This window comes from Rhinolophus sinicus, chromosome 1 (assembly GCF_057876585.1).
Source record: "Rhinolophus sinicus isolate RSI-liver-muscle chromosome 1, RSI-T2T, whole genome shotgun sequence".
NCBI classification, from domain to species: domain Eukaryota; kingdom Metazoa; phylum Chordata; class Mammalia; order Chiroptera; family Rhinolophidae; genus Rhinolophus; species Rhinolophus sinicus.
In genome coordinates, this window is record NC_142501.1 from 43,519,062 (window position 1) to 43,544,657 (window position 25,596).

A 25,596-nucleotide genomic window follows, 5' to 3' on the forward strand; every position below is an offset into this window, starting at 1 on the left:
CTCTTTCATAGACGCTCCAGAAAGGAGCTACAGCCTTGATGATACCTTGGTTTTAGCCCAGTGAGACCTGGTGTTGGACTTCTGACCTACAGGGCTATAAGATAATACATTTTTGTTGTTTTAAGCCACTCAGTTTGTGGTCATTTGTTGAGGCAGCAATAGGAAACTCATACACCAGTGGACCAGGGTGGAAACCTAGTTTCAGTCCCTCCTCATATTAGCTCAACCTCATTGGCCCTGAGGCATCTTGCTTGGTGAGATCCCTACAGCCTCCACCACTGCCTGCTCACTTCATCCACAGGTATAAACTGACGTGAGAGAATGAAGTAGATATGCAGAGAGAAGCAGAGATAAGAGGTAGAGAGAATTCTGATGCTGTGTGAGCCCCTGGTTCCAGTTAGTTTTGAGGCCAAGGTCATGTTAGCCCTTTGGTTGTACAAGTTAATTCCTCTTTTTGAGCCAGTTAGACTTTAATTTCTGAGACTTGTAACCTAACTGTCCTGCCTCAGTCATAAACTTATAGTGAGAGAGGGATGGCTGAAAGAGTTTTTTTAAAAGGCTTTGGAGACAGTACCTGAATAATGGCTTAATTTGATGTCATAGTAACCCACTGAGAAACACATTATCCTACTTTAGATGAGGGAAGTCATACTTGGCTAAGTGGCTTTCCCATAAGCAAGAGTGTTCTGAACTTAAATGTCAAAACCCAAATTGGTTTGCTTTGTTTGTCTCCAGTGAAATACATTGCACGTTGAGTATCCTGCCTTATTTATTTATTTATTTTTAATGTTATCAAATTAGAGCCACTGTTTTTCAAGGCCTCACCACTTCCTGTTTCTCTAGCCTCAGACACTTCTCTTCTGTGCCCAAGGAACTCAATGCTCTAGTGTCTGGACAAGTACTGGACAAACCTGCTTAAACCTAACTGTGGTGGTAGTGATAGGAGAACTTGTGAGAACTGGCCATGTGATTCATTCTTCCTTCTCCTAGAAAAAGAATTAAAAAGCAGTCACTATTGTTCCTGAAGCATGTTCATACAAAGATCTGGATATGTTATCACAAATATTTTATAATTTAAATGGAAATAGATAATGCCATGTAAAATTCATGACATTTGTCTTTCTGGAATACATGTATGGTTGCTCTTTTAATTTTGCCATTAGCAAATAGGAAAAGACTGTCTGTTGGGGCCACAAATAAGGGAACACTGCTTGTAGTTGCATCATTTTTGCCCCAGGGTACGGTGCCCCTATGAAACAGTCACTGGTTATACCCATGGAAGTTCACCATGAACCTATCCCCTCTCTTTTGTCTGCTCTCTGTTTTTTTGGAGTTTTGAAATTTTCCCCCACTTTGTCTCTGAAATTTTTGTTTTTAAAAAGAATCAAAGAGCAGGGAACGTTCATGAAGCTTGGTATGATGCCAAAACACCATTAGTGGACCTTCAGGTCTTAGCTTAGATGACAGTTCATTCATTTGTTCAAAAATATTTATTGAGTACATACCATGTGCCCTGCTAAACAATTCAAGCTTGTTCCCCAGGGCTACTGTGTGAGGCTGTGCTGGTGAATGGTATACCCACTAAAGTTGTATAGTGCACAACTTGCTCTACTGCTGGTGGGCCTTGCCCTCATGGAGATTAAATCTAGTGAGTTCTAGGAAGTCTTGCTTGAACTTTCACTCCTGCCCCTCAGGCTAGAAAAACTCCTATTGTGTGGTCCATAATACATGCAACCATAGGACTTTACCCACTTCTTTATAATGGTCCTCAGTTAGATTGTAAACTCAGAGGGGACTGAGATTGAGACTTTCTTGTTTGTCACTTTCTAAGGACTAAGGATTCATCAATGAATCAAACAGTTAAAAGTCCCTGGCATCTAGGAGCTGATAATCTAGCAAAAGCAGAGAATAAACAAGTTCAATGTGTAGCATGTTAGATGGGCATAAATGCCATGGAGAAAAATAAAGTAGGGAAGGGGGTTTTCTCCTCACTTACTTTAGATCTTTGCTCAAATGTCACTTTTTTTTTTTTAAACTTTGAGATAGAAAACCTTGGAGGTTTGGCATAGAAGAGAGATACTATCTGTCTAAAAAGAAAAACAACATTTAGGAACAGAACAGTAGGCACACTTAGCAAAATGCTAGAAAGGCAGTTATCAGATCTCCACTTTGCCGGAATCAGGCCACAGCAAGTAACATTTTATACAGACTATAGAAAAGTCTCCCCTCTAAACTCTGACACTTTTAAGATTCTTTTTGAACACGTTTTTACAAAAATGCCCGAGAACCCGCATCTTCTAACCTCGGTTGGTTTTGTATTATTGTAAAATAGTAAGTACCCCATGCCTTCTACTATCAGCCTACAGACTTTTTGCACCTGGCTGGGCTGTCTGAGGCTACGGGCTGTTTAAGCCTTTCCAACCTACCCTTATTGCGAAAGCATCCTCATAAGGAAGTGACACCTTAGAGCTTAGATAATCAAGAGACTCTGTTGTACTTAACACATGTTCGGGATTTTCCCACCCAATACGCCTCAAGGACAGTCATAAATGTATGAGTTTCTTCCTACAATCCGAGCCTCGCTCCCTAGTCTTTTGACAAGAGCCAGGGAGACACCCATTCCCAAGCACTCCCCACTCCCGGCTCGGGGTCCGCCCTCGCCGCGAAGCCTTCTGGAAGCCGTAGGCCTTGGCTTTCCTCCGCTCCAGAACTACAACTCCCGGCAGGCTTTGTTTCTCGCCACCGCCCTCTTAGCGCACGGCCTGCTGGGAGGGGGCAGGTAGCGGCAGGGCAGGGTCCAATGGGTGCCGGCTCCCGAGGAAAAGGCGGAGGAGAGGAGGAAGGAGGCGGACTCTGGGCCGCGGCCCCATTCATTGCCGCGGCCGGCCGAGCGGGGGTCCTGTGTTTTCGGAGTTATGGAGGCGCTAATTCCTGTTATCAACAAGCTCCAGGACGTCTTCAACACTGTGGGCGCCGATATCATCCAGTTGCCTCAGATCGTCGTGGTGGGAACGCAGGTGAGAGACGAGGGCGACGTCTGCCGAGGCCAGAGCCCGGGGCACGGGCCTGGTCGGGGCTGCGGGAGCGCACGCTCTCGGGCCAGGCTTTGCGGCCTGTGGCAGGAGGACGCTGCTTGGGGCCCCGGGGTTCCCCGGGCTCTGCCGCGTCTGCTGCCCCGGGCTGCGTTGCATCAGGGCTGGGAATCGGGGCCTGGCCGGGAGGCGAGGGGCGGAGCCGGCGCGGCGGGCCTGGCGGGTCCCAGGGGCGGGGTGGGGGAAGGACGGCCCGGCGGGCGGAACTGGAGTCCGCGGGGACCGGGCGCGGTTTTCCCCGCAGGCCGCTGCTTCCAAGGGCACCTGGGGGTCGCGCCGGGCACGCGGGGCGCCCTGGCTCGTGGTGGGCCTGCTAGCCCCTTTTTGGTTGGTTTCAGGGCGGCTGGGTGTTTTATTTCCTTCCTTGTCTTGGAATCGCGCGGTGGGGGCTGAAAAGGCCGCTACTGTGTAGCACCTGAGTGTTTTTCTGCAGTGTAATCGCCAAGGTTTGGCGAACGCCAAATCAGTTAAAAACCAAAATACCTTCAAACCACTTGGACCTGGGTATTTGGAAGGAACATCCCAGTTTTTTGTGTAGGCTGTAGTTTTTGTCTTCCATCTAAACTGAACGTCAAGGTTCTCTTGTCTTTCTTTCCATGTTGGGTGTCTTAAGACATCATAATTTCTTGTATGTAGAAATGTTGAAGAAATAATGTTATTTCTAGAGTGACAGAAGTATAAGTTCCATTTTCTCTGCTTGCTGCTTTTCTTGGTTGAAGAGGAATCATAGGACTTTGATCAGAGTTCAGAGATGCTAGGGATTAATTACTACTTAGTATAATTATTTTAAGTCCTTTCATTTCTTGATGGTCATTTATTTCTATTGAGAAGGGGACGGTTCCCGATCATTTTCCATGAGGTGCATCGCTACATCTTGCTACAAAATTAAAGTGTACAGTAAAAGTATTATGACAGGGAACTTAATGTTTAAAATGCTACATGTATTTCCAAACACGAAACCGTGGAAACCATAGACATCCTGTACTGTGTGCTTTTAAATAGTTAAAGCAATAGAAATTACTTCAGAAACAAATTTCCTTGGTCTGCTATAAGGTATGTATAGATTCTGTTCAGTTCTGCCTACACATATTGTGGTATTTGTAACTCTTAATATTTCTAATGATTGGCAACTCTCAATCATCAACATATAACAAATTATGAGTAATGTTTTTATTGAGAATATTTTGTTCACTTCTGTGGTCCTATTCCTTGCCCATGGAACAGACTGTGGTATGTAGTAGGTGCTCTATAAATATTTTGAGTAAATATTGTTCACTGAAACAAGATAATACTTTAAAACACTGAGACTTTTATCATCAAAACCTGTTTTGTAAATGGAATCAGAGGAGATGATATAAATCAAATCTTCTTTGGTGGTATTTTCAAGGTGTTTTGTAGCTGTAGACTGGAAACTTTCCATATATTAGGTGTGATCAAAAAAGATGGTGAATGTTTAAATAAAAACAAATTATTACAGTAAAAGACACATTACCATTAATCCTCCTCAAAATAATACCCCTCGCTTCCAACATACTTATCCCATCGTTCTTGCTACTTTTTGAAACAGTTCTGGAAATTGCCTTTGTGAATGTTTTTAGTTGCACTGTCAGGGCTGCCTCCATGTCCTGAATCATTTTGACTTCAGGAAAGAGCCACAAGTCTTACGGTTCCACATCCGGTGAATAAGGTGGATGAGGACACACCGTAATGTTTTTATTTGACAGAAATTGCCGTATACCAGAAGTGATGTGTGACATGGAGTGTTGTCATGATGGAGGATGATTCATGGCACACTTTAAAACACACCTCTCAACCGTAGCTCACACCCTACTGACTGCACCAAACAAATTGAAGCTTGTCACACAGTTACTAAGGTTCAATGCACCCGTATTAAAGATCCCTGCTTTTCTATCTGGTGGCACACAGCAGCAGCAGTCACCATATTTGTTGATCACAACAGAAAGGCTCCGTGTCACACATCGCTTCTGGCATATAGCAATTTCTGTCAAATAAAAACATTACGTGTGTCCTCATCCACCATATTCACTGCATCTGTCATTGTGAGCCTTCTGACTCTTATTCAAAGTTAAAATAACCATGAAAGGTAAACGTTTTGAATTCATTTAGGTCATTGAAGCAGCCACAACAGCACAACTAAAGACATGAAAGAGGACTTCCAGAACTGCTTCAGAAAGTGTCAAGAATGATGGGATAAGTGTGTTCGAAGCAAGGGGTATTTTGAGGGGTATTAATGGCAATGTGTCTTTTACTGTAATACATTTTTTTAAATTCGTTTATTGGGATGACAATTGTTAGTAAAGTTACATAGATTTCAGATGTACAATTCTTTAATACATCATCTATATCTCACAATGTGTGTTCACCACCCAGAGTCAGTTCTATTTCCATCACCATATATTTGACCCCCTTTACCCTCTTCTAGAACCCCCGTGCCCCCCTTACCCTCTGGTAACCACTAAACTATTGTCTATGTCTATGAGTTTTTGTTTCTTCATTTGTTTGTCTTGTTCTTTTGTTGTTTTCAGTTTTATATACCACATATCAGTGAAATCATGTGGTTCTCTACTTTTTCTGTCTGACTTATTTCGCTTAGCATTATAATCTCAAGATCCATCCATGTTGTCACAAATGTTCCTATATCATCTTTTCTTACCGCCGAATAGTATTCCATTGTGTATATATACCACAACTTCTTTATCCATTCATCTATCGAAGGACATTTTGGTTGTTTCCATGTCTTGGCCACCGTAAATAAAGCTGCAATGAACATTGGAGCACACATGTCTCTATGTATAAATGTTTTCAGATTTTTTGGGTAGATACCCAGGGGAGGGATTGCTGGGTCATATGGTAATTCTATTCTTAATTTTTTGAGGAACCTCCACACTGCCTTCCATAATGGCTGCACCAGTCTGCATTCCCACCAACAGTGCATGAGGGTTCCTTTTTCTCCACAGCCTCTCCAACACTTGTTACTATTTGTCTTGTTGATGACAGCCATTCTAACTGGGGTGCGGTGATATCTCATTGTGGTTTTTATTTGCATTTCGCTGATGATTAGTGATATTGAGCATTTTTTCATATGTGGATTGGCCATTTGTATGTCCTCTTTGGAGAAATGTCTCTTCAGGTTGTTTTTTTGTTGTTGAGTTGTGTGAGTTCCTTGTATATTTTGGATATTAGCCCCTTATCGGAGGCACTATTTGCAAAAATCTTTCCCATTCAGTTGGTTGCCTCTTTATTTTGTCGATGGTTTCTTTTGCTGTGCAGAAGCTTTTAAGTTGACATAGTCCCATTCATTTATTTCAGCTTTTACTTCCCTTGCCTTTGGAGTCAAATTCGTAAAATGCTCTTTGAACCCAAGGTCCATAAGTTTAGTACCTATGTTTTCTTCTATGCAGTTTATTGTTTCAGGTCTTATGCTTTGGTCTTTGATCCATTTTGAATTCATTTTGATACATGGTGACAGACAGCAGTCCAGTTTCATTCTTTTCCACATGATTTTCCAATTCTCCCAGCACCATTTCATTGAAGAGGCTGTCTTTTCTCCATTGTGTTTTTTGCTTCTTTGTCAAAAATTATCTGTCCATATTTATGTGGTTTTATTTCTGGGTTCTCAATTCTATTCCATTGGTCTATGTGTCTGTTTTTCTGCCAGTGCCATGCTGTTTTGATTATTGTTGCCCTGTAATACAAGCTAAAGTCAGGGAGTGTGATACCTCCAGCATTGTTCTTTTTTCTTAGGATTGCTTTGGCTATTCGGGGTCTTTTGTGGTTCCATACAAATCTGATGATTTTTTTTGTTTTATTTATTTAAAAAATGCCATTGGGATTTTGATGGGGATTGCATTATCTGTATATTGCTTTAGGTAATATGGCCATTTTAACCGTGTTGATTCTTCCAATCCATGAGCATGGAATGTCTTTCCATTTCTTTGTGTCTTCTTCAGTTTCTTTTTAAAAAGTCTTATAGTTTTCAGCATATAGGTCTTTCACACCTTTGGTTAAATTTATTCCTGGGTATTTTATTCTTTTTGTTGCAGTTACAAAAGGAATTGTTTTTTTATTTCTTTTTCTGAGATTTCATTGTTAGTATATAGGAATGCAATGGACTTTTGTATGTGGATTTTGTAGCCGGCAACCTTACTGTGTTCGTTTATTGTTTCTAATAGCTTTTTGGTCTAGTCCTTAGGATTTTCTATATATAGCATCATGTCATCTGCAAAGAGTGACAGTTTAACTTCTACATTCCCAATCTGGATGCCTTTTATTTCTCTTGCCTGATTGCTCTGGCAAGGACTTCCAAAAGCAGAGGTGATAGGGGACAGCCCTGTCATGTTCCTGAACGTAGAGCAAAGGGCTTCAGTCTTTCACTGTTAATTATGATATTAGCTGAGGGTTTGTCATATATCACCTTTATTATGTTAAGGTATTTTCTGTCTATACCTATTTTATTAAGTGTTTTAATCATAAATGGATGTTGCATCTTGATGCTTTTTCTGCATCAGTTGATACAATTGTATGATTTTTGTCCTTTATTTTGTTTATGTGATGTATCACGTTGATGGATTTGTATATGTTGAACCATCCTTGTGCCCCTGGGATGAACTCCACTTGGTCGTGATGAATAATCTTTTTAATGCTTTGTTGCATTCGATTTGCTAGAATTTTGTTTAGGATTTTTGCAGCTGTATTCATCAGAGATATTGGTCTGTAATTTTTTTTGTGTGTGTTATTCTTACCAGGTTTTGGAATCAGGGTAATGTTGGCCTCATATAATGAGTTAGGGAGTACTGTCTCTTCTTCAATTTTTTGGAAGAGTTTGAGCAGGATTGGTATTAGATCCTCTTTAAAGGTTTGGTAGAATTCACTAGTGAAGCTGTCTGGTCCTGGACTTTCGCTTTTAGGAAGGTTTTGGATAACTGATTCAATTTCGTTACTGGTGATCAGTCTGTTTAGATTTTCCAATTGTTCATGGTTTAGCCTGGGAAGGTTATGTGTTTCTAAGAACTTGTCCATTTCTTCTAGGTTATTGAATTTGGTGGCATATAGTCCTTCATAGTATTCTTGGATGATCCTTTGTATTTCTGTGGCATCCGTTATAACTTTCCCTTTTTCATTTCTGATTCTATTAGTGTTTTCTCTTTTTATCTTAGTGAGTCTAGCCAAGGATTTGTCAATTGTGATAATCTTTTCAAAGAACCAGCTCTTTGTCACATTAATTTTTTCTGTTGTCTTTTTGTTCTCTATTTCATTTAGTTCTGCTCTGATTTTTATTATTTCCCTTCTTCTGCTGACCTTGGGTTTCATTTGTTCTTCTTTTTCTAGTTCTTTAAGGTGTAATGTGAGGTTATTTATTTGGGATTTTTGTTGTTTCTTGAGATAGGCCTGTAATGATATAAATTTCCCTCTTAGAACTGCTTTCGCTGCATGCCAAAAATTTTGGTAGGATGTATTTTCATTCTCAACTGTTTCTATGTATCTTTTGATCTCTCCTCTAATTTCTTCTTTGACCTGGTCGTTCTTTAAGATTATGTTGTTTAATCTCCTTGTATTTGTCATTTTTCCTGCTTTCTTTTTGTAGTTCATACCCAATTTCAAAGCCTTGTGATAGAGAATATGCTTGGTATGATTTCAATCTTCTTAAATTTGCTGAGGCTGATTTTATGTCCCAATATATGGTCTATCCTTGAGAATGTTCCATGTACACTAGAAAAGAATGTATATAGTCTGATGTTTTAGGATGAAGTGCTCTATATATGTCAATTATGTCCATTTCATCTAATGTGTCATTTAGGACTGCTGTTTCGTTACTTATTTTCTGTTTGGATGATCTATCCATAGCTGTCAATGATGTATTTAAGTCCCCTAGTTTAATTGTGTTTTGGTCAATTTCTCCCTTTAGTTCTATTAGTAGTTGCTTGGTATATTTTGGTGCTCCCTGATTGGGGGCATAAATATTAATGACTGTTATGTCTTCTTGTTGCATAGTCCCCTTTACCATTATGAAATGTCCATCTTTGTCTCTTGTTATCTTTTTCACCCTGAAGTCTGTTTCATCTGATATCAGTATGGCTACACCTGATTTTCTCTGGATACCATTTGCTTGGAGTGTCAATTTCCACCCTTTCATTTTGAGTCTATGCTTGTCTTGGTAGCTGAGATGTGTCTCTTGGAGATAGCATATGGTTGGATTTAGTTTTTTGATCCAGTCTCCTACTCTGTACCTTTTTATTGGTGAGTTCAGTCCATTTACATTTAGGGTGATTATTGATATGTGAGGATTTCCTACCATTCTGTCTTTAGTTTTCTGGTAAGTCTGTGTCTCTGTTGTTTCTTTGCCTTTTTGTTGTTGTCTATTTTTTCTGTGTGGTGGTATTCTATGATTTTTCCCTCTGCTTGTTCTTTTATTGCACTATATATTTCAGTTCTGGATTTTTTTTGAATGGTTACCCTTAGGTTTATGTAAAAGAAAGTTTGATATTTAGAGTATTCCATTTTCTTCAGCATGCTTACATTCTCCATTCCCATTTTCCCATTCAGGCCTTTACTCTCCCCCTTTTTATGTTTTGGTTGCCACAAATTTTACCTGTTGATGGTGGTCAAATAGCCTCCTTTAGTATTTCTTGTAGTGCAGGTCATGTATTAGAAAATTCCTTCTACTTCTGTGTCTGGAAAGGTCTTTATTCCAGCTTCATAGCTAAAGGATATCTTTGCTGGGTATATTATTCTTGGCTTATAATTCATAGTTTGAATATTTGGTTCCACTCCCTCCTGGCTTGTAGAGTTTCTGCTGAAAAATCTGATGATAATCTAATGGGCTTTCCTTTGTAGGTTACTGTCTTCTTTTCCCTGGCTGCCTTGAGGATTCTTTCTTTGTCGTTGATTTTTGACAGCTTCAATACAATGTGCATTGGAGAAGGCCAGTTGGGGTTGAAGTAATTAAGTGTTCTATTTGCTTCTTGGATTTGAGAATCCATTCTTTCCACAAGTTTGGGAAGCTCTCATCGACTATTTGTTTGAATATACTCTCTGTTCCCTTCTCCCTTTCTTCCCCTTCTGGTATGCCCATTATTCTTATATTGCTCTTTCTGATGGAGTCAGAAAGTTCTTGAAGAGTTCTTTCATTTTTTTAAGTCTTAAGTCTCTTTCTTCTTCCAGCTGAGTCATTTCCAAGTTTCTATCTTCGATGTCACTGATCCTTCCTCCATCTGGACAACTCTACTACCTAAGCTGGCTATTTAATTCTTCATTTCTTCTACTGAGTTCTTAATCTCCAGAAATTCCATTTGGTTCTTTTTTAAAATTTCAATCTCTTTGGTAAAATGTTTGTGCTGTTCTTTGATTGTGTTTCTGAGTTCATTAAACTGCATTTCTGTGTTTTCTTGCATCTTGTTGAGTTTTTTCAGAACTGCAATCTTGAATTTTCTGTCATTTAAGTCACATATTTCCATATCTTTAAGTTCATTTTCTGGAGACTTTTCAGTTTCTTTCTGAGCTGTATTGTTGCCTTGGTTATTCATGACAATTAACGATTTATTATTTCTCTTCCTAGACATCTACAGGAGTGGGTTCTGCAACAGGTTGATGGGAAGAGGTCTTTCTTTTGTTTTCCAGTACGTGTTGGTAGAATGTTTTATTTTCTCTCCAACTACAGCCTTTTTTTCTCTCTCACTCTGTAGTGTTATGTTTTCTCTGCACTGTTCCAGCTTCTCACACAATGGGGGGATTCCCTGGAAGGCGGGTTTCTCCTCTGTTAACAGTTCACCTGGGTCATAGGGTGCTGCGTCCCTGTGGGTATGCGGAGAGCTTTTGAAGTTCCAAAGCCCAAAGCTCTTCCTGAATCATATTCAGAGCCTGTGTGTTTCAGCAGTTCTGTTTGCTCCTCCAGGGATCCGCCCACATAGGTGGGGACAGGGGCGGGATGGGTTGTAGAGGTGGCCCAGAGCAATGGCAGTGACCACCACCACTGCCGGTCCTGCTTCCACAGTTCTCTCCCCTTTGCCGGAACTAGTTGGGCTGCGTATCTGTGTCTGCGGACCACAGTTCTCAGAGCTGCAAATATTCTGTTCTTTTGATCTGGCGCTGCTACTGTTCCGCTTCTAGCACTGGGCACACGGGGGCAGGGTGCGCTCTGGGAGTGTAGGGAGGGGGCGGCTAGTCTCACTGCCTAAGTCTGCCATTCTCTGCGTCAATGAGGGCTTAAACAGCCGTTTTCAGCCCTCTTCCCTCAGTTTTTGCTCCGAAGTCTCTGCCGTGAGTGTTGGGTTCAGCTGTGTTATATTCTGTCCCCTCAGCCCTGTGGGCCATAAGCGGAGCCCTAGCAGTCCGAGTTCTTCCCTCTACCACAGCCAGGGCAGTTCTGGGATGCACCGAGCTCAGAACACTGAGCTAGGTCTGTGTTCTGCTCCAACGCAGCTCCTTCTCTGCGCTTCTCCCTTCCCTCCTCCCCCGCTCACACGATTTGCCCACCTTTAGGTGAATTCAGTAGTGAGACTCTTCGTCTTGTCTGTCTGCTGTGCAGGGAGTCCTTTGTGGAGTTATAGTTCCATTTGTTGTAAATTCCAGGGGAGATTTACAGAGACTCACCTCACGCTGCCGTTTTGATGACGTCATCCTCTGCAATTCATTTTTTCAATTTAAACATTCACCATAGTTTTTCACCATCTAGTATGCCTCCTATTTTTAAGAGATTGTCAATACTTTTTAAGCTTGAAACAGTAAAATAATATTGTGTATGTGTGTCAACATAGTTTTAAAGTCTAGGAGCACTTTTTACACAGAATAGTTTATTTCAGTAAGTAAACCTGTTGGGTGAAATTGGGAGGAGCGGGGTAGCCATTGATATGTACTAGCAGAAACCACCCTAGTAGGGACAGTTTCATGCTACGTTTGCATGTTGATGTTTGAAATTACTCAGAAGGAAAATTACTCAATTTTTAGATTTGTTTTAATGAAAGTTATCTTCATTTAGGTCTTTGTTAGCTGAAATTCAACCCTTTATTATTCAGGTACAGAAGAAATAGATAAAAATAGAAACAGTATCTTTTTTCCATATTTTCCTTTATGTGTTGGAAAAACCTCTTTTACTTGATTTGAATGCAAGTACTTTGTCATCTGTGCCATTTAATGTTGTGTAAAATACATAGAGCACACACCTCACAATCATATTTAATGAGTAGTGTACAGTGAATGAGTTACAGACATAAAAAGTATTCTGTACTTATTTCTAACTGGTAAACTCAGTGGCAGTGATAATGTCTTCATAATACAGGTGTAGTCTGTATCTTACACATTACCTATACCTTAAGTGGCTGCAGGTTCCATTTGTTGAACTTTTTAGAACAGTGATTCTCAAACTTAGTGTATATAAGAATCACTTTGAAAATAAGTTTCCTGGACTCCATCCCCAGAGATTTTGATTTTCTAAGTCTCGGGTGGGCCAGGCACAACAGGTGATTCTGATGTAGATGGTTCATAGAGCCTAATTTGAAAAGTATATTAGTGAGTCTTTGATTTTAAAATGCATGAAACTGGTAAAAGCAGGGAAGGGAAACTGAGTCTAAAGGCATAGCACCATCTAGTAGCATGTTGAGCTCGGTGGCATTCTTGCTCCAAAGTATCAACTCCCAGGCAACCTTTGCTGACCCCTAAATGTTTTAAAATTTGATGTCTTAAATTGCCCAATACTTATTTGAGGCCTAGAGAGTTGGAGGAGTTGAGGAGAGGGAATCATGTTTACAACTATTGATCATTCACAGATTTTATGATTTAGCTAAATAAATTACTTTCCTCTTTCTCTAGCTGACATCGTCTGTGTGGAAAGAACAGAAAATGGAGAGAGAAAGGTTGATACTTTTGACTATGGTGTACTTTGCAGGTGGAGGAGGAGATAAGACTTAAATAACTTCTGTGAGTCAACTTGAGAAATTTAATCACTATTTGTTAAATTGAGAATTGGAAGGGAAAGCGCTCTAGGCCTGTAATCCAAACCACCACCCAGGGTAAGAATCCCAGTGCAGATAACATGAACCTGAGACTTTGGCTCAGTGTTGCTACCCTGTTTCCCTGAAAATAAGACGTAGCCGGACCATCAGCTCTAATGCCTCTTTTGAAGCAAAAATTAATATAAAACCCAGTATTGTTATATTATATTATATTATATTAATTATATTAATTATATTAATTATATTAATTATATTATATTATATTATATTATATTATATTATATTATATTGTTATATGTATTGTATTATCACATCATAGCATATGATATCATACCCGGTCTTATAGTAAAATAAGACCGGGTCTTAATATAATATAAGACCGGATCTAGAATAATATAATAAATATAATTAATATAATTAATATAATTAATATAATATAATATAATATAATATAATATAATATAATATAATATAATATAATATAATACTGGGTCTTAATTTTTGCTCCAAAAGATGCATTAGAGCTGATTGTCCGGCTAGGTCTTATTTTTGGGGAAACACGGTAGTTTTATTAACTAAGAAAACATTCTTCCCTAGGAACTCTTAGGTGTGTAGCATTTTATCGTTTGGATCCAAAGTGGTTTAAACATCAGAATGATTTAACACGTTGCGTAGGATCACGAGAATCTTCACGAGGGATTTAAACCCCGCCGTACGCAACGTGTTAAGTTTGCCAGTAGGTAGAGGAATTGTGATAGAGATGGCATTGTGTGTGATGACTGCGTGTAATGTGAAATAAAAAGCAAATGAGTAATCATGTGTTATTCTAATTCTGTCACAAACTGTTCTTGAAAACCACCATTCTCAGCATCAAAGAAAGAAGATAGAGACAACTTAGATTGGAGGATATATATGTGTGTATAGGGTGGGCAGGGCAAGTGTTGGTTGTCAAGGTAGAGAAAAATAAGCTCAATATTTAATTCCAGGAGATTTTCAAAAGGAGAACAGATAAATAACACCTCTTACCCAGAAACAAACAAAGGAATAAAAACAGGAAGAAGAAATTAACAGTATAAACAAAAATTACAAAATGAAATCAATAAAATATAGGTTCGACCAATAAAATCAATTTAATGGTCAAGTGGAAAATCTGGTCAGAAAAAAACACAAAGACAAAATACTAGAAATAAGAACAGCGAACCACTTCTAAGAATATTGTAAGTAGTTACATCTATAATTTGAAAATATAGGAGAATTAGATGATTTTTATGGACAGGTTTTATCAAACATACAGAGGGTGCCAAAAAAATGTACACACATTTTAAGAAAGGAAAAACTATTAATTGTAATACTCAATATATACTGATAACAAAAGATGAATACAAGTCACGTTTGACTTCTGCAATTACAAGAGGTGCTCAAAGTGGTTACCATCAACGCCCAGACACACTGATTATGGTGAACTACTGCTTGAGCATAGATAATATCTCTTAAAATGTGTATATATTTTTTGGCACCCTAGTATAAAGAACAAGAAATTTCCATGTTGTTTAAATTATTTGAGTACAGAAAAGAAATGTTGGAAAGCACCCAATTTTACTTAACGAGAGGGATAAACCTTGATATCAAAACTTAGCAACACCAGATATGCCACAGAATCTTCAATATGACCCTCCATATCCTATTCTCTATAATATGGGACTTTTCTGGATGACATGAATGGGCCCTTATGTCCTCTGGCTTCTGATTGGGTTTGGAAATGGGGAGACCTTGGAAGAAATGGGGAAAGGAGGAGACTAAAGTTTGGGTATTTATTCCCCTGGCTCAGTCTGGGTATGTAGGTGCTGTGGTCTGGCTGTCCCTCTTCTGAAAGTCCTAGTCCTTCCTTACGGGACTGTGGGTGATAAGAGCTTCTCTGTTGTTAACCAGCCTAGGTTATTGCATGTCCCTTGTGATTCTCCTAAGCCTCATCCATAGCTTTGTAAATAGACCCTTTGTAAGTAAACACTCCCTAAATAAACCTAACTTGAATGGACCGCTTGCTTCCTGTAGACTCTTTCTGATAAAATAGATGAGTTTAGGATTTTGCATTTGTATAAAATATGAAATTAAAAGATGTACTAGGTTTGACTGCTAAGAAAATATATAGCACAAAAAATATTCTGTACAGAAAAATATATTAATTATGAAGTTAAGAAAAGCGGCAAATTTATAAGTATTTAAAATGTATAACAGAGACTAGGGTTGTATATATTATTTGATTATCTACTACTAGTACAGTTAAGTGCTCACTTAACATCATTAATAGATTGATAGGCTCTGCAACTTCAAGTGAAATGACATTTTACCTTAGGCTAATTGATATAAACAAGAGTTAAGTTCCTATGTTATCAATGTTATAACGAAACAACATTGAACAAAATGACGTTGAAGGAAATGACGTTATTTGAGGACCTGCTGTATTGTATCTATGTTAAATTTTCTGAGTATGATCATTGAATTGTGGTTATATAGAATATTCTCAGAGATATGCCTCAATATTTAGGGGTGAAGTTTCATGATATATATCTTACTCTCAAATGGGCCAGTAATAGAAAATGTATGTGTGTGTAAGAAGAGACAAAACGTGTCAAAAGGAGAAAAAAATGTGTCAAAATGTTAGTAATTAGTGCATCTTTGTTACTGTATATGGGTATTCATTTTAATAAGTAAAACTTGTGGCTTTGAAAATTTAAAAAGTTGGAGAGATATTGAAAACAACAAAAAATGAAATACTTACATGGATAAAGAGCTTTATAAAACTACTAAGAAACATAAAATGCCAGCATTTGAACAAGCAAATCACTGAAGGAGAAATACAAAAAGCCTATAAACAAAATGATGCTTCACTTGAAAAATAAAGGACCACAAATTTTAATGAGGTGTCAGTGTTCATCTATCAAAGTAGCAAAGATTCAAAAAGTGGTAATGCCCAGTGCTGATGGGAATGCATCAAATAGAATCGGAAGTACAGCTTGGTGCCTGCCATTCTGTGTGTAGCCTGGCAGTACTGTGATTCCTTAAAATCAGTATGATCTTTAATCACAGCAATTTCATTTAATAAACTAATGAGTTTAATAGGAGTAAGGTTATATAGTATGTACAAAGCATGTACATTGAAGCATTGTTAATAGTAGCAAAAACGATTTACATGTCCATCGATTGGGGTTTGCTTTTATACACAGAGTACTATTTAATTGTTAAACACAGCAATTAATATATTGTTACAGAATGATATCCCTGATTGTTACATTAAATAAAATAAAAGGTCAGTGGAAAATGCACATAGTACTACCACATTTAAAGTAAAATATATACTTATGATTGGCATAATTTTATATATATACCAATATTATATAGGTTTTTAAAACCTAGTTGGGAGAGTATCAAAAAAGGTAGGAAAATTATGGGGGAGCGGGACGTCTCTCTTTGTATTTTTTTAAAAACTTTAAAGAAATAAAGATCATGTAATAGAAAATATAACAACTTTCATTTTAAAAACTTGCAATCATTTTTTCTTTAAAATGATTTCATGTATGCTGCCTTGTTAGTATAGTCTTACTGAGGTGTAAAAAAAAAAAAAAATATGTTAAAAAACTAATTTTGGGGGCCGGCCCGGTGGCTCAGGCCGTTAGAGCTCCATGTTCCTAACTCCAAAGGCTGCTGGTTTGATTCCCACATGGGCCAGTGGGCTCTCAACCACAAGGTTGCCAGTTCGATTACTCGAGCCGATGGTGGGCAGCGCCCCCTGAAACTAAGATTGAACACGGCACCTTGAGCTGAGCTGCCGTTGAGCTCCTGGATGGCTCAGTTGGTTGGATCGCGTCCTCTCAACCACAAGGTTGCCGGTTTGACTCCCACAAGGGATGGTGGGCTGTGCCCCCTGCAACTAGCAACGGCAACTGGACCTGGAGCTGAGCTGCCCCCTCCACAACTAAGAGTGAAAGGACAACAACTTGAAGCTGAACGGTACCCTCCACAATTAAGATTGAAAGGACAACAACTTAACTTGGAAAAAAGTCCTGGAAGTACACACTGTTCCCCAATAAAATCCTGTTCCCCTTCCCCAATAAAATCTTAAAAAACAAAACAAAACTAATTCTGCTCTTGTATATTCTGTTTTCAGAGCAGTGGAAAGAGCTCAGTGCTAGAAAGCCTAGTGGGGAGGGACCTCCTTCCCAGGGGCACTGGTATTGTCACCCGGAGACCTCTCATTCTGCAGCTAGTCCACGTTTCACCTGAAGATCAAAGAAAAACAACAGGAGAAGAAAATGGTAAACTTTAGAATCGGAATAAGAATTATTATTTTTGGTTGAATATTAAAAAAGACATGAATTGATTAGATAGAAATTAGTGGCTATAGCAAACTCAGCATTCCTGTGAAGAGAAGTGGTATTCATCTGTTCTTATGTAAAAAAAAGAAAAAAAGAGTAATTTTTGTTGTTTTGAAGACCATGAGTAAACTTGTTTAGGATAGTACTTTTTTGGTAAGTAGCTTAGTAAACTATTGTTAATGCTACTAAATAGAGGATTTAGTGAGATACTCAGCAAACAGGAATCAGTTATTTTAAAGAAAATGTTTTTGTGTCTTTTGGAATGTTTTAAACTTTTTTCCTAATGTTTAAAACAATGTTTTTGCTTTTTTACTTTGACTTAGAATTTAAATAATTTAGCTTCTAGTTTAAAGTTTTTATTTTAAATAAGATTAAAGTGACTTTGCTTTTCAGCATAGCAATGTTATCTCACCTTCCCTTTTCTGCTCTTAACATTGTATCTGCTAAGTTTGAATCTTTTGCCCTTCAATCTAAGATGAGTATTATTTTTAGAAAGAATTTTGATATTTTTATTATTTTTTTACTTTCCTTCTCTTGCTAAGGCTTACCTATATAGGACATACTATTTTGATTTTTAAGATACGCCCCCCCAAGTAGTAAATGTGGATTATTTAGATAAAACAATATGCACCATCATGCTTTGTCCATCATTAGATTCGAACTTGCTTATTAAATATGATTCCAATATTAATCTTTTATATGAGTGACGTTTGAAATGTTGGATGAAAGTAATCTGCCTTTTTTAGTTCAATGTTTGGTTCATATTTTTTCTTATTTATAAAAGTCTATAAAATAGCTCTAATTATTGATGTTTGCAGCACAGTACCATGTTTCTCATCTGAAGAGATCTGTTTTCAATACAGTTTCATTCTACTTCTTGTATTCTGATCTAAGATAAGATGATAGTATTGATGAAATTGAAGTTGCTTCAATTTCTGTATCTAATTTTTTTCTTTCACTTATAGGAGCATTGGTGGTGGTGGCTTGATTTTTTTCGTTTATTTTAGGGGAATAAAGACCTGTTGTGAGCATCTACAATGATAGTAGAAAGTTAATCACTGAAGCAAGTTAATGAAGTTGTAGATGTTAACAAGTGATTTTGGGGGATAGACTGCCGGAGAATACATAGAAGCCTTTTAATTATACTAGGTAGCTTCTTGGTATATTATTCATTACTTTGCATTTCTGTAACATTGCTTTATCATTGAAATTCTGGACCTTGAATTTAATCATTTTGCACTAATTTATAGTCCAGCTTCAAAGATACAGAATAACACTTTTAAAATTTTATTCCCTCTAACTTATTTCATCAAATTTACTAAATATCTTAAACTAAGACTTTAAGAAACTATGGCATTAGGTGTCTTTCTTTTAACTTTTCATTTTTTTCATGATATCTTGTCTCTCAGAACCTCTTTGCAGATGTGGGTAGTGTCTTTAAAAAAGGATGAACATTTCAGCTATAGAAGTGTCAGTTTCTTGCTCTTTGCTTCTATGTCCACTGTTTCCTTGATGTCTCTTGGTGGTTGGTCAGTAAATCTGCATATCTTTACCTATATATATTATATATATATACATATATATATATTTTCCAAGCTTAGTGCTTATTTTTTACATTAAAAAAAACACCTTAAAACAACTCTGCTACCCAGAGCACCAAATAGTTTCATAAATTTTGAGTACTAAATTTCATGTGTCTTATTAATAACTAAGATAGTTTCTTAGTTTCTCCGCAGAGTCTCTTTATCCTCAGGATAAACAGATCTACCTAGAAGAAATTAGAAACAATGAAATAGATAAACATTTAGTTAGCCAGTAGAGTATGAACTACCTGACAGCCTGACAACCAGAGGAGAAAGGGAGGAAAATGTAATCAAATAGAAGAACTTCAAAAAAAGAAAAAAAAATCAGTCTCTAACCATTTTATGCAGGGATTTACAGCCTCAGAGGGTTTTGTTATATAACAAAGACCTAAGTTACAAATAATAGGTTAATTTAAGATGAGTGTATTCTGGGATGACATGGAACAATATAATCCATTTGAGATATAGTGACATCAAAACTAGCTCAAACAAAATATTTTAATATTTAATATGTATAATTTAATTGTCAAGAAAATTTACTTAGTGTGAGATCCTTCATTCTGCCAAATACACAAGATAATTGAGGTGTCAGTATATAGATTTACAGTATTTTTCAGCTTGTCCCCCACTCTGCCAATGTAATTTCTGATAAAATCTTAATAAAAATCAAACAGTTTTAGAGTGGGATGTTCTAAACTTTCTAAAGTTGTAGAGTAATTTGAACTTTGAACTCCATGATTATGTTTCATATATTTGTAAGAAATAAATTATGCTTTCCTCAGATTTCCTTTTAGACAAAATCCAAAAGTAGCATGCCGATCAAAGACTAAAATTGTTTCTCTGCTGTTCTGTTAAATTCAGTATGTATTTCCAGGAACATAATCCCTTATAAAGCTCAATCTTAGTGATTCGGGTAAATATTTGTGTATATTTATTTACTCTTAAGGTTTTGAAAGATGTGTTTGGTATGTTTTTGTAGATTTTTCTTTTTGACCAGGCAATTTATCTTTTTTCCATAGTCAGTTACCAAATATCTCAGGCAAATTTTTGAATAGTAAATTAATTTTAATTCATTTTGTATTAGAATTAGAAACCAGAGGTGACATAATTAGTGGTAATGGAAAATAAAAATAAATTATGGCATACAACATGCTTCATTTATATCACTTAAAATATTATATACATCCCTCTAATTAGAATTAATTGTAATGGAAATTATATAGTTGTAAATTTTGAATAATTGAATCCTGCGTGCATTTAAAATGTGTCCAGGTTTCTGCACATTTTTAAAAAAGGTTTAATATATTAGGGATAAGCACTAAACTTATCATTCTGTGCTGTTTCTCTTTAACTACAGACCCTGCTACATGGAAAAACTCAAGACACCTTTCTAAAGGTTTCCTTTATCCGTTTGTTTTGGGCCCTTTTTCTATTGTGCCTGCATGTGTGCTTCTATACTCTTTACAGGCTGTGTGCATTTTTTTCTTCCTTTATTATTTGCATATCCACATTTATTGTTGCAGGTTTTAGTGGTTCTTATTACTTTTTGGCATTTCATTAGAATGCAGGCTTTTTTTGGTGGTGAATGTAATTTATTTTTATTTTTAAAAACATGCTTGTAAAGCCAGGCATCTTTAATATAAGGTAAATTCAAAACAACCCTTCGGTATATAGTACCTGCTTCTGTGAGTTCTGTTCGCCTAGATTACTCCAGTCCTCCAATGAGACTTCTTGGAAGAAGGTACTAAGCTTCAAGTAGGTGAGCATTTTACTTGCAAAAAGGATCCAGTTTTACCTTTATTCCACCAAATAAATTATCTAGTTTTTCCTCAAAAAACATTTATTTGAATATCTTATAGTCATTTTTATTTCTATTTCAGGTGGCATTATTCATGAAATCAGTTGTTAAGACATTTAAAACTCTGAATTTGGCAAAAGCAGAATAGCTTGGGGGAGGTAAAGTTAGTTTACTTGTATACAAGTTAGTTCTAGCTTCTCTGTGAAAAAGAACAACACCTACTCTCTAAGTTTTAGACCACTTGAAACTGCCTACAGTGAATATATTGTTCTTTTTTACAGCAAGTGTGGGAGGAACAGGCTACTGGAAACTAGTGGAGAGTAGTGACTCCATACTGTGCATATGCTAGGGTTTCCCCACTGCCCCCTATTTAATTTCTTTTCCTGTCTTCAATCCTAAGGGACAACTTAGTGTTTGCTCTGGGGAAAAAAATCACCTTAACAGTACATATAAATTACAGAATAGCTTTATACTTCTGAGAGAGCTCTTTAAAGGACCAATAAATTGTGACTTTATAGGTAACCAACAGGAAACCAAATTTTAAAAAAACAAAATGGATTGAAAAATTAGCTCTTTCATTCACATATGGCTAATTTTTGTCTTGAGTTATGTGTGTAAATGTATTATATATGCTTTTTGCATTACTCAGTTAAGATTCTTAATTTTTCTTTTAAGCCATTAGCTTAATTGAGTACTTTCATCAGTTAAACTGCTTTTATGTGTAAGATATTTAAAAGTAAAGAATATGCTTTAACTATAATCAGACATAAAATATGAAGAGAAGTGAACAATTTTATTCATAAAATCTACATTTCAAATGGTGGGAAGACCCGTGAGCAACTCTATCTGAAATTAGTTATGTTTTTGAGATACATGATACAATTTTTAAAATGTGAAAGTATAATTTAGCAGGTCTTAAAATACTTGTTAACTTGTAGTTAGTGGCAATATTGGAACAAATAATACTGTGTTGCCTTTTTAAATCCCTAACTAAAGATAAAAAGTAATTGCCATAGTTTCCAATAAATGGAGCTTTTCTTTTTCCAGGGGTTGAAGCAGAAGAATGGGGAAAATTTCTTCACACCAAAAATAAGGTAACGACACAAGGACATTTGAAGAAATAACATGCTGAGATCAATTTTTGTACAAGTAGCTGATAATTTAGTTTCTTATCATTGGCAATGCGGCATGTTATCTCAAAGCAACTGATCCTTGTGAAATAAAGCTTATCTTAGTAACATTTCTGACCATAGTAGTTTATTTGGAAAACACTTTAGGTTGAGCCCTGTTGTCTCTAATTTGGAGGTTCTTTTTTATTTAATTTTTAAAAATTTATTTTTAAATAGTTATAGTTGATGTACAATATTGTGTTAGTTTCATGCATACAATATAGTGATTAGACATTTATGTACCTTATGAAGTGATCACCACGATCAGTCTAGTACCCACCTGGCACCATACATAGTTTACAGTATTATTGACTATATTCCCTATGCTTTTTTATATCCCTGTGACTATTTTTGTATGGAGATTTTTAACTGCTGTGGGATTAGGCATCCTTCAAAAGCTCATATAAATTATGACTCCTTGGCTCAGAAAATATATGTATATATTAGAATTTGTTTACTAATTCTCTGAAGCAGATCCATAGACATCCTTGAAATTTATCAACCACCCCACTTAAGAACTTTTGATATTATTTTGAATATCATGCTTTTTTGTTTCAATAATTTTTAGCTTTACACGGATTTTGATGAAATTCGACAAGAAATTGAAAATGAAACAGAAAGGATTTCAGGAAATAATAAGGTAAGCATCTTTTTAGAGCTGAAAAGTATAAACATCAGTAAATCTATTGACAGTTTTCTGTGTGTATTGTGTGAATACTGTAAATTCATAATCCTGGTCTATGAAATTAATGGAGTATTTTCACAAGTATATAAAAACTTAACGTCCCTTTTGTTTCTTCAAACTCATATATAATCAGATATTTCATTTAGATGTATTTTCTTGATCTTGTGATATACATACCACTTTATTATATAATTTTTCTATTTAATACTACTACAATAAATTTTTCTCATGGATTGATTATAATCTAGTTCAAGAAGCATTAAATAACTTATGAGATACATATATTTTGAAGAGCTCTCTTTCTTACCACTGAAAGGCTAACTTTACTTATGAATGCAAAGAGAGAAATTAAGTATTTTTATTTCAGTGACTACGAAAAGTACAGTTGGCCCCTGAGCAGGAGTTAATAGGGGCACTGACTGACCACCAGCACAGTGGAAAATCCTCTTATAACTTCACTTAGCCCTCTGCATACACGGATTCTCAACTGAGGAGTTGACCCGTAAAAAAACATGGGTTTGAATATATGGTCAATTGAAAAAAATCCACATGTGGGTGGAACAAGGCGGTTCAAACCCGTGTTGTTGAGGAGTCAACTGTAATGTTTACAACTGAATTATTTTCTTGTTTTCTAACATTGTGAGAATTTAAGATAAATTAGCTGTCTAAGATACCATTAATATTCACACTCCCAGGCAGTATCAAACTGCCTCCATTAAATATTTGTTTTCTCTCTCTCCTTTATTCCTCTTACCTTTCTCTTTGCTCTCTTTTTGTTTTCACCTCCATCCTGTATTATCCGGAGGCACATTTATGAGTAATCTCACAGGTGGGGCCCAGTCTAGTACTAATATTCAACAAAGATTAATTGAGCCCTTTAACTTACCAGATACTGTGCTGGAGAGCTTATTTCCTGACAAAAAGAGCATTCCAGGAGGCATGTTAATTATTTATGCCTATTCTGGATATTTGTCTCTTTCAGTGATTGATTAAGCTTTGTTCGTGATTGAACTCTGGTAAGGAGTTACTCTGGTAACCTTTGAGTTACTGCTACTGCTGCCATAGTTCCCTGAATTTCTAACAATTGTGTTGTACAGAAGAGGAAGAAAAAGTGGCAGGAAACTAAATTAGCTTGTCCTCAGTCCTGTAATTATATCAGGGATAATTTGGACTTTGGGGATGTTATTAATCATAACACCAGTCTTAATCGTCTCTCCTGCAATCCCCATGGATTTGTTGAACTCAGAAATTGGTGGTAATTTTACACAGTATTAGAATTTAGAGTGGATGTGATTGGTGATTCATAAAGAAAAGTTTTTAGAATGTCATGAAAGATTGAGTTCATGTACATACAAGATGTTTAATTTATGGTGGGGATATGATATACTTACCTAGCAGGTTTTCTCATCCACAGTGTCCAAAAGATGAGAAGTTCCCTACCCCCAAATCTATGAAATATCTTTCCTAAATCATGTTTGTAATGAAGTACATGATAAAAGAAGTTAATTTTACATGTGTAAATATTTAAATGATTTCATATGCCTAACATAAAGCCTTGAAGGATGTAAAATATCTATGAGATTGGAGTTGTAAAAGCTTTTGGACAAATCTTTGTATTGGACATGATAAGGGAATGCCTAAGAAATATACAACTGAGGTAGATATACTGAATATCAACATATAACGACTTTGGAACATTAGAGAATTTAAAAATAGGCAAGTAGTTTAATATGCAAATGTAATTATATAGATAATTCAGAGTAAAGGATTTTGCAAAAAAACCTCTCTTGGAAATTAGAATTTTCAGTGGGTTAGTGAAGGAAGATGTAATATAAAGTGGATAAATAGATGAGAGGACATTTTAAAGGATAAAGAAGAGCATGTAAAAAGGCAAGTTATGAACAAGTTAAGACTACATGTGTGTCTTTTTACATGGAGCTGACTCAACTCTAAAATTTGTAGAGGCCAGTGGTGAAGAGGGAGGAGTCTAGAGGAGAGAAAATATGGGTATCTCTCACTATCCATATTCTTTCTATTTAAATTTAGAGATTTGGAGATCCAGATAAATTTTCTGAGGAATCTCTTAATATATACTCTTGGCACTTGATATTCAAAGATCAGGAACCAAATTGATTTGGATAACTTGTTACTCCCTGAACTCAAGAACCTCATAAATTTGAATAGTGTTATATTATTCTTTTGTATCATACTAAGTCTGTTAAACATAGAAATGGTACCTGCTTAGAATCAAGAGAAAAGAATGTGAAATAATACAAGGGAAATGTATTGTATATATTAATGGTATAGGGTTTGATAGGATTATAACCTGCTGTATGCCTGGTTTCCTTACTTTCCATGTGTTTTGTTTCACCAGGTTTTGATTATTGAAATGTTTTAGGGATCATGGTTTAATTTACTATATTTAAAAGCCCCTAATGTCTATCTGTGTGAAATGAGGTTTATTTCAGTATTTTATATTTCATTGAAATTTCAATGTGATTTTAATATGGTATTTTAAAACTTATTTTTAGGGAGTAAGCCCCGAACCAATTCATCTTAAGATTTTTTCACCCAACGTTGTCAATCTGACACTTGTGGATTTGCCAGGAATGACCAAGGTAAAGAATACTTGTTACTCATTGTGGATTTGGTCATGTTTGTTTTCACTTGAACAAATGCGGTTTTTCCTTAACTTCATAGGAGAATGACTTAGTCAGCTTTTTTTTTTTTTTTTTTTTTTTTTTGCAATCAAGTCGATCAGTTAGCAGCGTTTGACATGGTTGAGCCCAGCCTCCTTGAAACACTTTTTTTCACTTGGCTTCTGGGATACCATATTCTACAGGTTTATCTCCAATCTCACTGGCCACTCCTTAAAGTCTCTTTTGATGGTTCCTTATCTTCCCAGTGTCTAAACAGTGAGTGTCCCAG

At 36.5% G+C, this 25,596-nt stretch overlaps 1 protein-coding gene across 8 annotated transcripts in view; it reads left to right on the plus strand.

Moving 5' to 3' along the window:
- The first annotated feature begins 2,782 nt into the window (after positions 1 to 2,782).
- Positions 2,783 to 25,596, plus strand: part of DNM1L (dynamin 1L) — a 41,332-nt gene continuing 18,518 nt past the window's right edge. For 4 of the 8 annotated variants that reach the window (XM_019736605.3, XM_019736612.3, XM_019736638.3 and 1 more), the window contains exons 1-5: positions 2,798 to 3,017; positions 17,226 to 17,373; positions 21,862 to 21,908; positions 22,552 to 22,623; positions 25,200 to 25,286. In XM_019736605.3, coding sequence (XP_019592164.1) covers positions 2,916 to 3,017; positions 17,226 to 17,373; positions 21,862 to 21,908; positions 22,552 to 22,623; positions 25,200 to 25,286 — 456 coding nt within the window. In that variant the 5' untranslated portion in view covers positions 2,798 to 2,915. Of the gene's footprint in view, positions 3,018 to 17,225; positions 17,374 to 20,373; positions 20,413 to 21,861; positions 21,909 to 22,551; positions 22,624 to 25,199; positions 25,287 to 25,596 lie in introns of all 8 variants that reach the window. The other 4 variants (XM_019736587.3, XM_019736597.3, XM_019736618.3 and 1 more) reach the window with 2 other exon arrangements.